Source organism: Ambystoma mexicanum, chromosome 5q (assembly GCF_040938575.1).
Source record: "Ambystoma mexicanum isolate Mex_15411 chromosome 5q, UKY_AmexF1_1, whole genome shotgun sequence".
Classification (NCBI taxonomy): Eukaryota; Metazoa; Chordata; class Amphibia; order Caudata; family Ambystomatidae; genus Ambystoma; species Ambystoma mexicanum.
The window spans coordinates 686,295,974-686,310,029 of record NC_090933.1 but is presented as its reverse complement, the minus strand read 5'-3'; the positions used below and the strand labels follow the sequence as shown (position 1 = coordinate 686,310,029).

At 47.2% G+C, this 14,056-nt stretch overlaps 1 protein-coding gene across 4 annotated transcripts in view; it reads right to left on the bottom strand.

Moving 5' to 3' along the window:
- Window positions 1–14,056, bottom strand: part of CSPP1 (centrosome and spindle pole associated protein 1) — a 1,841,309-nt gene that overhangs the window by 805,710 nt on the left and 1,021,543 nt on the right. For all 4 annotated transcript variants that reach the window (XM_069621145.1, XM_069621146.1, XM_069621148.1 and 1 more), the window contains one exon: window positions 3,455–3,573. In XM_069621145.1, the coding sequence (XP_069477246.1) occupies window positions 3,455–3,573 (119 nt within the window). The remainder of the gene's footprint in view (window positions 1–3,454; window positions 3,574–14,056) is intronic.

Here is a 14,056-nt window from a genome sequence, read left to right as displayed (position 1 = left end):
ATTAGACCCTCGGCGTGCCTCGCCCGATTTCCCTCCTGGGATTTCTTTGATGCCTTCTCCTATTTCCCTTTGGGTCACCCCCAGGGCCCTCAGGCCACCCTCCATCTGGGATACAGTTTTCTCCTTGTTGCCCATGCGAAACTGAAGCCGTGTTGGGAAGAGCCATCGGTACCTCAGTTTCCTCTTATTTAGTTCCTCCGTTAGTGGCCTGAATGCGCGTCTCCTCACTAGAGTTGCTTGTGACAAATCATTGTATATTTGGACTTCAAATCCCCGCACTTGGATCTTCCCCTTTGCCCTGGCCGCGCTTATAAGTAGCACCTTATCCTTATAGTTGTGCACTTTGACCCGTATGTCTCGGGGTCGCGCATCTGGGTCCATCCTTTGACTTCCCGCTCTATGTGCTCTGTCTATTACCATATTTCGGGCTGGCTCTCCCTCCACTAGGTTCCCAAACAACTCCCGGATGCAGGGCTCTAGATCGGTGCCCTCCACGCCTTCACCCATGTCCTTGATCCGGATATGGTCTCTTTGTGACCAGTTTTCTAGGTCCTCGCACCCTTATCCTCTCTTCTGTCTCGTTTATTGTGCCCATTCAGGCCCCCTTGTGTCCATTTCGGTTAGGCGCTCTTCCAGTTCCATTACTCGCTATCTTAAAGATTCAATGTCTTTCCGATTGCTCGCAATGGCCTGCAGAGCTCTTCTCGGATGCCTTAACTGTCTCAGTCTGCTCGCCTTTGAACTTGGTCAGTGCCGCAAGCAAGTCCTCCTTAGTGAGCACCATTGCCCCATCGATCTGGCTTACTGAGATTTCAAAAAGAGGTTTTGTTTGAATCTGTTCCTTGTTATGTCTGTCCTGTTCCCGCTCTCCAAGGTTTGGTATTACTCTTCTTCAGTTCCACAGCTTCTACTATTCCATCATTGCGTGCAGCTCTGTCCACTGCTCCCCAGTGTCTCCTGTTATGTCCTTTGTTCACTTATCTGGCGCTCTCCACCTACTTTAAATTCTCCGACTAGTTGCAGTTTCGGACTGCTCTGTCCTCACTGCTCCTGCATCCTTTCCTCTCCGGCGAGGTGTCCCCCTTTGTGTGCTTCCAAGATGCTTCTCTGGTGTTCCCCCAGCCTTTCTCCTGGTGCTCTCTGACTCACCTCTTTGTTGTTAAGGTGTGGGGGGCCTCTCCTCCTCCACTTCTCCCCTTATATCCGGAGAGTCCTTCCTCCCCCTCCATGGCTTCTCCACCTACTTTGTCCCCTGCCTTACCACACTTCAAGTCTCATGAGGCTGCACGCTGTTGTTGGGAGCTCCCAATTGGTTCATTTGGGGTTGTTTGCACTGCTCCCCAGGATCCGTTGGTCAGCTCAGCAACCATTGGTTGGGGCGGTGTGTTATTTCCCCCTCTGTTGCTCAGTGCCTTGCTTGGGTCAGGGTGGTCCCCCATCCCCTGCCTTCCCGGGGTCTGCTTGTCCCAGTTCTACACTTAGGTGGGTATCAAATCCAGGGCCCTCCCTACCCTCACCAGGTGCTTTATTATAGTGCTATATCGCTCCTTCTGCAGCTTTACAAGTCTTTCCAGGGACCGCCCCTAACTCCGTTTTGGAGAGCCAACACAGATCCCTGCCAGCAGCTTCACGCTTCACTGTTTCTCTGCTGCTACTCCTCAGCAGGTGCTGGGTCTCCCGGGTAGCTGCAGAGATTTCTGCTCTCTCTGCTATTCCTCCCATCCATGGCATTTGGTCCCCTCTGTGCTCCTCTACTCCCCGCTTCTGAAGATCCAGCAGCGGGACTGGGGGAACACCTGCGTGAACGGCCAGCTCCTCCTCGCTATGGTTCACCATCCCTCTTCTCACCTCTCCTGTTGGTGGGTTCCCGCTCCACGTCTGGGGGCTCCTCCGTGGGTCGCCTGACGTCTACCGCACCAGGCCACCCACCTCTTCGCTCCTGCAACGTGGGGATCTCCTCCTTCACTCAGCCGCTGGGCTCCGATAGCTCTGCTCCGCTCCAGCTGATACAATGATCCAAGGTGGGATGCTCAGTTTTCACACTGCCTGCCCCCCTCCCACGTCAGGCACTGCTTCGGACCTTCCTCCCGCTCCACACTCCTGCATTGCGGCTGCGTTGCTCCGCTTCAACTGCTCCTCGTCTCTTTGGGGTCTTCCCGCCCAATGCAGATCTCACCTTCCAGCCCATCCTGATCTCTCTGTTTCTGGGTGCCCTCACCTTCAGCTCCGGACCGCTGCAATGTCCCGGGGTTAGCTGGGACCGCCCGCCATTTCTTCCCCCTCTGGGCCTCTTCTACTTATTTGCCGGCCCGATCCTCTCTTCCTCCTTCGCTGGCTTCGGTCTCCTGTTCTCCTACTTTATGCTGTTCGCCTGTTCAGCTGCCGATCACACCATATCATTTCGTACTTAAAGACGTGCCTGATGTCGGTTGTATTCCTTAATACATCATGCTGGGACGGAGCTCCACCATGACACGTCCACCGCCATCTTGGCCACGCCCCCCAAATGGTCCGTTTTAACAGCGAGCTACAGTCTACTCACACTGGGATATAAAGAGTGTGGCTGAGTGGGAACTATGATGGGAGAGCTATGAACTAAGTAATGGTCTACAATACATGGCCAACTACAGATCTCAGGGATGGACACATGCCTTTGGAATGCTCCCAAAGCTCTCTAAACAGGATTGAATATGCATGTAATCTCTCGGGAAGATCATGCAAATGTATGTTTAAGAAAAGAAGCCATTCACTAATGAAGGTGGTGAAGAAATTAACCGGGACCACAATCCCAGGTACTGAAATAAGCCACAATCACAATACCTTTTAAACAGTAGAAATTCAAAACAAGTTTAGGGAAACTCCTCCTGAAAAAGTCCCAGCTGGCGGCAAAGACATTTTGATGCCCTACACTAGCAGAACACAATTATATTGTATGGAGGAAATTTAAATGCGTTCAAAAGAGGAGCAAGTCCCTTGTGTGCAGTTCTCACCACCATGTGTCTGGAATGATCAATCCTAGTAAAGGATTTCTACCTACCATGTTTTCATGTGAAGTTTGGAACAATTCAGGGACTACATCTGTAAGTGTAGTACATTCAGATTTTGATGAGCTTTACCAAGGTGATAATTTGTTGATAAAGCTGAAGTGAATGGGCTGCTTACTTGATGTGTAATGGGAAACTGCAATGCATATTGAATTAACAGGTATTTAATAGATAATATGAATTTGTGACAAATAAAAACAATCAATTGTGATATATCTAATAAGCTTGATGTAACATGAAGAAATGAAATAAATTGCCATGCTTTAAGACTATTACTATTACAGTATGTGAACCACAAGCAACAAATAAAGACAACAAATTAATTACCTTACACCTTGCTTCAAATGATTTACTTTTCCTTTTCTTACCAATGGCATAATGTCAATCTAGTAAAACGGCATGTTACTCACAATATGCTAAACTGGGGTCCAGAGGGTTCCTAGCTCCATAAAAATAATAAGCATCATCGTAAGGTGTTCTGTAGTTTTCTGCCAAGGCTGGTAGTGGAGGAGGAGGTACAGCAACAATTCTATATTGAAAATAATGTACAAGTTAGAGGTGTTTTTGTATGCTGTGGATATTCAAACAGTTCAATATAAAGTTGTTCTAAGGGTCTTAAGCATAATACAAGGACGACCACTGACAAAAGATGAGCTGGATAAATCAAAAGGTAAAGGAAGGATTTCAAGAACTACTTTCAAGCTGTTTTCTGGGCCAAGACTATCAACTTCTGCCAAAAAAGGAAAATCTGCTCAACTGTAACAGATTCCCCTGTATTGGCCTCTCTCATATAGTATATATATAATGTATCCCATCATCTTTGAGATTCTCAATTACCTTTTTTAAATCTCTTATCAGAAGAATATGTACAGAGTAGAGTCCTACAATATAAAAAGAGCACACTATGTCCTTCAAATGTCAACAACATTCCCATGGAGCCTCAGATGTTTTTTAGAACCATATGGAATTCAACTTTTCTGAGATAATATCTGAAGGAATGGGCAGGCACTTCTGAATAGGAGGGAGAGAACTGTGCATTTGCATCTGGGGAAGGGCGTTCAGTCAATCAGGTGGCTGGAAAAGCGGGCAAGAATACAGTGTTCCGCCCACTTTTTCCAGCCGTCCGAGGGCCTTCCCCGGTTGGTGTCATCTTAATTGCAGGGAGGCAACAGGAAACCTCCTCACTGTTGCCTCCCCACTCTGCGCATTGCCCCAAAGACATCCCACACCGTTTCTGCACCCCTCTCCCTCCCCACTTACCTGCTGGACCAGAGCTTTGAGCTCAGGTCCCGGCCGTCCTTCCACCCGTGGCTGATGTCATGGAAAAGGAAAATGGACACAGTCCCTTTACCTATGGCTGCAGCCATCTTGTTTTTTTTATGGGAGATGGGGCTTGCGCAATAGGCACAGAGTCCATCTCACGGCTGCGAATAACAAACCCTAGTCGGGGGTGTGCACATGGCCAGTAACGACCAACAGCCCTTGCAGAGGCCCTCGCTTTGCTCTAGCTTGCCTAGGCTCTGGCTGGTGGGCCATTACAGACGATGTATACCCCCTGACGCAGGGGTGATTGCTACAGTAGGTGTTTAGATTTCCATGGGTACCGTTGGAACTTCCTCCGTAACCTTAGCAATATAAAATAAAGCACTCTAAAGCAGACAGGGGCAGGGCTTTTGAGAACTGGCAGAGTTAAATAAACATTTCAAAGAAACACCTTTCCCAGGTATAATCATAGCTCAAGAATATGAATGTACGATACCTATTATGGATTCCATGTGATAGTCCTACAGATATCTGCTGGGATAATATTTCCAGAAAATGTAGAAAACAGCTAACAGGCCAGTGAAGATCTGTTTGCCTTCTTATAACATGTATGCAAGACAGCAACCACTGGGTGTTTTCTAAAACAAGGCCCACTGCCTGCTTGATATGATCCATAACAAACATACCAGGAATAATTAATTAGTTACATGTGAATACATTCCTACATCTTGGAAATCTTAATTTGGAAACGCTGCATATCTCTACCTACGTATAGGATCCCAAAATACCACAAAACCAGAGTGTAAGAGCAGAGGAAAGACTCCATAAATATAAAAACTATTAAATAACATTGCATAATATTAGTAATAATGCAATACCTATCTGGGATCAAATAGTTTTAGACAATTTCCACTCCATAAAAGAAAGGAAGTGTCTCTAAACTAAATTTCAAACATCTTCCCATAGAGAAAACAAAGGAGAACTAGGAGTGATGAGAAGCCTTATGAGAAACATCTAAACAATGAAACTGCCCTTTTAAGGTCACAGAATGCCTGCTCCCCTCGCGCACCTTTGTGGCAGTTCAAGTCAGTTATTTTTGAGAACACCAATGAGGTACATTAAATCAGGAGCATAATTTCTTCCCTTTGTTGAGCTCAACACGATTGACAAGAGGATGCAGTAGGGTGCTTTATGAATTCAATAAATATCAATAGATTTATAAGCACCTATTGCTTCTTCATCCTTGGCTCTTTACTGCTATTCAGGGACACTGAATAGGACACCAAGTTCAATCCCTCAAGGAAGAATGGCAATTGGGAAAAGATCTCTAGAACAAAGGGAGAAAGAATGCTTTTTTGGCTAAGATCCAGTCTTGACAAGGGACCAAAGGGAGGGGTGTGAGAACACTCTTTAGGCCATCCAGATTAGTCAAAATGATTCCTTAATTAAGCTTGACCAACTTGCGTTCTGCTCCCATGTCCAACTCTAGACAGCAGTGACTAGAAAACGTGAATAGGTTTCCAGGTAACTAGATTGCACATTTGTTAGATGGATATTTCTCGTGAAAACCTCAGGAGCAGCTTTTCCTCTAGAAGAGCGGGATCTAGGTTTACAATGAAGGGACTTATTCACTTTCTGATAAAAGATCTGAATACAGGATCATTTCCACCTGCAAGTGGATTGTTTGAAATCTGAGTGACCTTTGTAAAGTACCCCACAACTGACAAGCGACTGTTGGGAATTTCTCACGCCTTGATGTCTATATCTATATCTATGTAGGTTCCAAATGCGCTCATCATCCAGGGTTTGTTGAGCTCTTTCTGCTGCAGTGAGGGGGCTGTAGAAGAACACAAGTAAAGTAACAGATTAACATGAAAAGCTAGCAATAATTTTGAAAGAAATAGGGGTGTGCACTCAGTGTCACTGTATCCCCATGAAAGACCATATAAGGCTTGTGGGCATGTAAAGCCAAAATCTCATTAACCCTACAGGCTGAAGTGGGGGGCCTGGCTACAAAGCCATGAGATAGGACCTGTTCCCTGACGAGCTCCTGATCCTGTATTGATCCATGCAGAAGTCTTGCCAAAAGATGCCAATAATTGCCTGAATTGATTGTGGTGCTCCATGAAGTTGTGCTGCAGGTCTGGAGAGTGACGCAGACAGATCGCCATAGGGATGAAGGAGAAAATCGTCTGGAAAAATGTGCAACTGAGTATGGACACGTAGGAAAAGATGACAGCTGCAACAACAGAGAGATCAGATACAGAGATGAGACATTGCAGTGCCCGCGGCATGTAACCAAGCTGAGAGCTGACCGAAGTGAAGGAGAGACGCCAGAGATGTGGAAGGAAGCGGAATCCCTCGGGGTCATAGGGCCATCCTGGTGTGGGAAGCCGAGACCGGAGCATACGAGAAGGCGACCCAGGACAGGCTGGCGGGTGCCAGACCCCAAGTAATCTGCCTGGCGCAGCGCACGGACGCAGCAGATGCACCTTCCCTGAGCCGAGCTGCAGACGCCAGACGCGCGGTTGCTGAAGATATTGACATTCAGCTCTACGCAGGAGATGGAGTGTCCGAGAACCAGTGTATACTCTGTTGCAGTGCGCCTTCAGCCAAGTGTGGATGTTACAACAAACAGAAGGAAAACGCACTGCACAAAGGATACATTGTCATAGTGAAGTGGATGGGTGCTTCATAACCTGAGCAAAGCACATTGTGGAAAGCTGCCGGCTGTGAGGGCTGCACACGAGCGACCTAGAAGAAAACAGCGGGAAACAGACAGCTGTACAAATATTATAATATGCACCCAGACTCGTGGGACAGCGAAACAACATATGGACAGCACAGAATGTACCCGATGCGGACACAACCAGGGAAGATCAGAGGAGGATTAAATGGATGCAATGGTGGGGCCCATTGTAATAACCAGGTGTACCACTGTGTGATACGGATCAAGACTGCATATGTTATACAGAATCCTGAGTGGCCCCACAATGCGCTGCTCCAAATAACCAAAGAGCCGCTCCTGGGGTGACGTGGTGGATGCAGGCGACCCTCCCCCCAAACCACCCCCACCTGAACGGTCCCCAGACGTGCCATTGGCCAAGGAAGGGAGTGTCTTGGCATAACCTCAACTTCAGAGCGTGCACAACATGGGGCAGCACATCCAACCCCTTCTGGCTGAGCCCTCAGTTCATGAGTCCGACAGGGTTCTATTGAGCCAAGTAGCTGCGCAGTGAGAGCGACGGCACACAAACTCTATACAATCGCTGGTGCATTACGGTGCTAATCCAGTTAGCACTAAGAGGAGACATTGGGAGCACTATTGGAAGGACACTTGTGAACGCAGTGCCAACAGGACAGTTGGCAGACAGAGGAGGAACAATATTGTTGCTGCAGGAGTGGAGTAAGCAGAACAAATGAGTCTCTGCACGGTGACATTGGCTACGCAGTGCAGATACTAGGGTGAAGAGGACAGAACACCATACCCCACGATAGAAGGGGGCGCCAAACAAGTGAGGGGTGCGGCAGGGAATCGGGAAACACGCAAGGCACGGGCTGCCAGATGTTGCCCTTTTTGATACAAGACTTTCTGAGAGTGGGGCTCAATACTGAAGAAGCAATGGCGTTGAAGGTCGTCAAGACTAAAGGGAAACAACCCACGCTGGACATCTTTGCTTAACCGTCCCAGTCACCAGAGATGCCCACACATGTTAAGGGAGACACACAAAGTATAACCACACCACCGCACAGTGATCAATAAATCCTGGAAGCCATAGCTGATGTGAAATCCATGCGGGAGAGCAAGCTCGACGCAGCTATGACAGAATTGAAGACCTCACTGGAATTCAAAATCGATGCAGTCAGTGTGGACGTCAATCTTCCGAGACAAGACGTGAGGTCATTGGCAGAGCGCACAAACGGCTTGGAAAGCAAGGTGAAGATTAATACCTATGTCAGCACGGCTAACGCTAAAGAGGTCCACATATTACAACAGGTGCGCAATTAGGAATGCGTGCGGAGGAGGCAGAAGGGCGGGTACGATGCAACAACATTCGGGTGGTGGGGCTGCCGGAAGGAGAAGAAGGTACGGACCCAACAAACTACATGGAAAACATGCTGATACAAGAGATAGGCACTGGAGTGCTCACCCAAAGGTTTGCAGTAGAAAGATTGCATAGAGCCCAAGCTAGATGACCCCAGCCGGGTGCCCCACCTTGGGCGATCATTGCTAAGATATTAAACTATAATGACAGGGAGAAGTTCCTTGAACATTTTTGCAAAGGAGGGACAATAACCAGGGCGTCAGCGACTGTCACAGTGTACCCAGACTACACCTTGTGGGTACAAAGACAACGGCTACACTACGTGGCAGTTGAGACAACTGAGGGAATCTGGCTTCAAGTACATGTTGGTGTACCCTGCAAAACAAAGTCCTACACAAGAACAAGGCTTTTTTCTTTGAGACGCCCGAGGAGGTGGCGAGTTGGCTGGACACATTGGGTTGCCCGGAAGGCGTGGAGGACCAGACCCTGAGCGGACAGGATAAGTGAACCCGATTTCCTCCCGTACTGCTCTATAAACTGATTTGGTTAGGCTGGTGGTGGGTGCGATTCTGATATGGAGATGCAGTGGAATCCTCTGGGCTCATCATATCTGGGTAGAGAATATAGGTATTGAGGGCCCCTGTGATGGATACGAGTTTCAGGCAGAGGAGGGGGATCGGTGTTGGGGATGTTCTGGGGATATGAGCCTACAACCGTAAGCCTGGGAAAAAAGATGAGGCAGGTGGGGGCGAAGACGGGCGGTCAGTTGGGGATGGATAGGGTGGGGGGTGGGAAGGGAGTTGAAGTGTGGGAAGGGAGTTGGGGTGTTTGAAGGGGGGGTTAAGAAAAGAGAGGGAGCGAGCATACTCCTATAAACCACTGTGAATGGAGAGGAAGACAAGGGAGACAGGGGCAGAACGGGGTATGGATAAGATGGGGGTCCTTGAAATAGCGACTTGGAATGTCAGGGGGCTCAATAGTTATTTGAAGCGAAATAAGGTCATGATGTATTTGAAGAGACAGAGAATTGATATTGCTCTACTACAGGAAACTCACTTGACAAAAGAAAAGCAGGAAGTGGTGGGGAGGAAATGGAGAGGGTCCACCATAGGAGCAACAGATATGGCGGTATGCCAGTGGGGCAATTACGTGGATAGCACCTCATGTCCCCTTTAAGCTGTTACAGTCCACCATAGAGCCAGATGGGAGGATGGTGCTAATAGAAAGGACTAGTGCAAAACAGAGCGGAGCATTATTAACACGTATGCCCCGAACCAAGATGCTACCACCTACTTCAGAACCCTATTCTGCAAGATCAGCCCATATATTGGGAGGGCAGTTATATGGGGAAGGGATTTTAATTGTACGTTAGATCCCAGGGTTGACAGATCAGAGTTGAAGATGGAGAAGCCCACCCCGGTAGCTAAAGCTCTGAAGTCCCTACTAAGTGACTTTCGATTAGTAGACGTATGGAGGGTGTACCACCCACAGGATAGGCAATATTCTGACTACACGGCCCCACAAAACCTGCACACGCGGTTGGACTACATATTCGTGACACCGGAGCTGACGGGGGAATTCATGCAGTCAGAATACAAAGCAAGAGTCTTCTCAGGCCACCGATTGTGGCATAGCAGTACTTGACGCTCAGGGCACAGATCCCACCATGGAAACCTAGGGCCGAAGCTTTGAAAGATGCAGGGTTTAGAGAGGACCTTAAGGAAGAAATAGTTGAATACTTCGAAAACAATACTGGGAGCGTAGAATCTGCTGGCACATTGTGGGAGGCATTTAAGTTAGTGGTGAGAGGGGGTGCAATATCTAAATCCAAAGGTCTACAAGGTGGAATAACGCATGAGCTACATGAAGCAGAGAAGAAATTAGAGATACAAATATTATGTTACTTTGGAACAGGCAATCGAACTTGGTAGGAGCATTGAGCAGACCACACAGTATATTAAAGAGATGAAAGTAGATAAACAAGTGTCACATGCCGTGTGTGCAGTCGGACCAAGGAAGAAGTCGACCACTGCAAAAGGCTTAAGACTACAGGTGTTGGCAGTAAACCCAATTGGTAGCAGTCTGTACCACCCAGATTTACCTGGTAGCTGTGGCTGAGCAGCCAGACGTCTCTCAAGAAGAGTTAGACAGTATATAGAGTATACATGATAGGTATCAAAATACAGTAGCACAAGCAAACACTGACCAGAGCTTTGGTATCAAAGTATATAATTATTTAAAGACAGACTTATAGAAACACTCCAGCACCATTATTGTAAGCAAGTTCAAAACACAGTCACTATTAATATATATACATCCCTTATTCCTTATTAGACTAGTCTTAGTTAACACCACTTATTTTCAGACAGAGGTGAGCGCTTAACTAAAGATGGTACTCCAATAAGTTATCAAAAAAGGGAGGGAAAAGGCAGAAATTAGAAAAGCACACAACACTAATACTTTAGAAGCACCCAGCAAGGCAGGAAAGTCAAAGTCTACTTGTGAGCAAAAACTTCAGAGGCCAGGCTCCCTCTTGGAGAGAACAGACACCAGTGCGTCCAAGATCACACAGTTTAAGAGGCTTTGAAAATATCTTGCAGAGAGTTCAAAAAGGAATTAGTTCAGCTCAGAAAAGTTCAGTTAGCCAGCCCAGGTGGTAAGTCGAGGATTTAATAGACACCCCGTACAGACCGTTGCAAGGGAGGCTAGGCAGACAGAGTACCTTTAAAATGGAGAGGATCCTCCAGCAGGGGCAGTTGTTCCTGGCAGCGGGTGCAAGTCGCGGCGTCGTCCAGAGGAAGAGAAGATCTCGACGTGGAGGAAAGCTGAAAGTCGTTGCACTGCCAGGGAAGAAACCAGCTGCGGAGTTCTCCAGTTAAAAAGGTACTACCCTTTTATTCGCGGTAGGGATAAATCGTGGTATCCCGGTTGCTGGGGTGCTTGGCACAGGCAAGGCGGCCACGAGATGATCCGGGAAGGCAAAAAGACGGGCAAACTGGTTATCCCCACCAGTCAAAGGAAGAAGACTCTTCGGATGAAGATCTTCTCTGTCGTCGGGAAAAGTGGTGAGACGGTTCAGCAGGGCTCCACCAATGGTGTCGTCGTTGCAGGTCGGCTCAGCTTCTCCCTCCTTGGATTCTTTAGGTCCTGTGGCGACGTCTGAAGTTCCAGTCCCCAAAGCCCTGCTTTTATGCAGAAAACCCCCATTCACCAGTCCTAGCTGTCACTCAAACATTCTAAGTGGTGAGCCTGGGCCAATCACAACAATGCGACTTGAGTTACCGAGGCAACTCAGTCCAGGGTGCCTAAACCCCCCTCCCACACATCCTGTAGACCCAGACAGAGTGGCACCACTTTTGGAGGCTTCTGTGTAGAAGCCCGCCAAAAGTGGAACAAAGGGCTCGACTTGGGTTGGAGTTACAGAGGCGAACACAAACGCCATTTTAAAACCTAGTTCTGGCAAAAAGCCCCATCCGGGGAATAAATATTAAATAACCCGGCGGTATCTTTAACATTGCACCAAAAAGTGGTGCGTTTAAAATGAATGGGAAAATCCCATAGAAAATATTCCGGCGGAATATTTTGCGTGGTAACCACTGCCACCAGCCAGAAACTCGACGAGGGGGGACTGCACAGTGCCCCCTCGAACAACAGACCCATGGGTAATCTAATTACCTCTACCAGTACTTCCACAATATGATGATTTGTACTGGTTCTGTTCCCAATTTAAGACTAGTAAAGTCAATGCTGACTTTACATGCCCAGGGAGACAGTCAGTCCCAGGGTATGGAGTCTATGTTTGGGGGTCACTATGACACCCCTGTGTTACTGGACTGAGGGTGCTGTGTAAGACACATACCAAAAACACATGAAGCCCTATGGAGTAAAAGACCCCATGTTTGTTTGTTTATGTTTGTTTGTTTATTTATTGTGCGCACCGGACCCTGAGGTAGCAGGGCGCAAGAGACAAGGAGGTTTACAGCTTGGTTACAGACGTTACAAGTTACAAAGCAGGCAAAGAGGACATTTCTTGACTCTGCAAGGTGAGACAAATACAAGTGCAGATAAGGCGCAGCCGAGCAGTCGGGTCTATGACTAGCGTTTACAAAAAAGCAGGTCATTCTGTGCCAGGTGAAGTAAGAGTGAAGGTGCGTGGGGGAGAGTGACATTTATATCGCATTCTCGGTGAGCCATTTTATGGTATTCTTTCTGAAGTTGTTGAACGTTTGGTCGGATCCAAGTACATGAGGTAGAGCGTTCCATAATTGAGCTGTCTTGATTGGGAAGCTGGATCCTCCAATAGTGGTTAGTTTAAATCTGGGCACTATGAGGCAGTTAGGGCTGACTGTCCTTGTAAGTCTAGTGGGATTTTTTTTGTTAAAACTTTCTGTAAGGTAGCGGGGGGCTTTGTTATTTAAGCATTTGTGGGTGAGGGAGGTAGATTTAAGGTTGATTTTTTCTTGGGTGGAGAGCCGTGTCTGTTTACGTCTTATTTCTGAGATATGTGCTCTTCTAGGGATACTTAGGGCTGCTCTAAGTGCATTATTTTGGAGCACTTGAATTCTATTGATGATTTGTTTAGTTGTCCCTATGTGAAGGGCGTAATAGCCCATAAAACACATTACAAAGTCAAAGGACATCTCAAATCATGTCTAAGAGTGGGAAAAAGAGAGTCTCGCTCTTAGCAGGAGAAAAAAATAAACCCCAAAAATCTAGCAAAGCTGCTGGGGGACTCACTAGGTTTGGGAAATTGGCCTCAACAGAGAATTCTCCCTAACATAGGGATTCTTCAATTAATATGTTGGAGCAGAGGGAACAACGTGGCGAGATGACCCGGGCAAGCACAAGTGCGCCAAATGCAGCACCTATTCATGAAGCAACACCAAGGCATGTCTTTCAATTTTCAGCTGTGTCAGGAGAACAGAGTGGACCAGTTGATGAATTCACAGTTGATGGATACCATATAAAAATGAAGGTTGACTCAGCTTCACCATGGACCATTATATCAGAAGATACCCTGAGGAACAAGTTAAGAAAGGAACTGAATATTCTTAAACCAGCCAATGTTCAGCTGTGTGGGTATGGTGAATCTGCTATTAAATTAGTGGGACAATTCCAAGGCCAAGTGCCATACAAAGGCAGGAAGTGCACAACGGACATTCTTGTAGCAAAAAAGGGCACCCCACTACTTTGTTGGGATGAGCAGAGGAAACTGGGAGTGAGGATACAAGCAAGTGCGTTAGACCCTGTAACCATAGCGGAAATGAACGACAGATGGTCAAAAGAGTTTGCTGAAGTCTTCACAGATAAACTAGGAAAGCTTAAGGACTTCGAACACAACCTCAAACTTAAAGCGAATGCCCAACCAGTGATACATAAAGAGAGACCGGTTCCCCTGAACATGAGGGAACAACTTCATGAAGAATTGAGCGATCTGGCTCAGAAGGGTAGAGAATGTAGTTGCTGACTGCCTATCTAGACTTCCCGTAGAGAATGGAGATATGATTGAGATATCCATAGAACAAGATATGGTTATAGCAGAGGTTGTGTGAGATGCAGTAAGCAAGGATGAGTGGCTGGAAGCATACAGCGAGGATGCTATTGTGAGTAAAGTGAAGGAGTGGACCACTGAGGGGTGGCTCAACAAGGACAATCTGGAAAGATGTTATGACAGATATTTTGAAGTAGAATTGAAATTAAGTC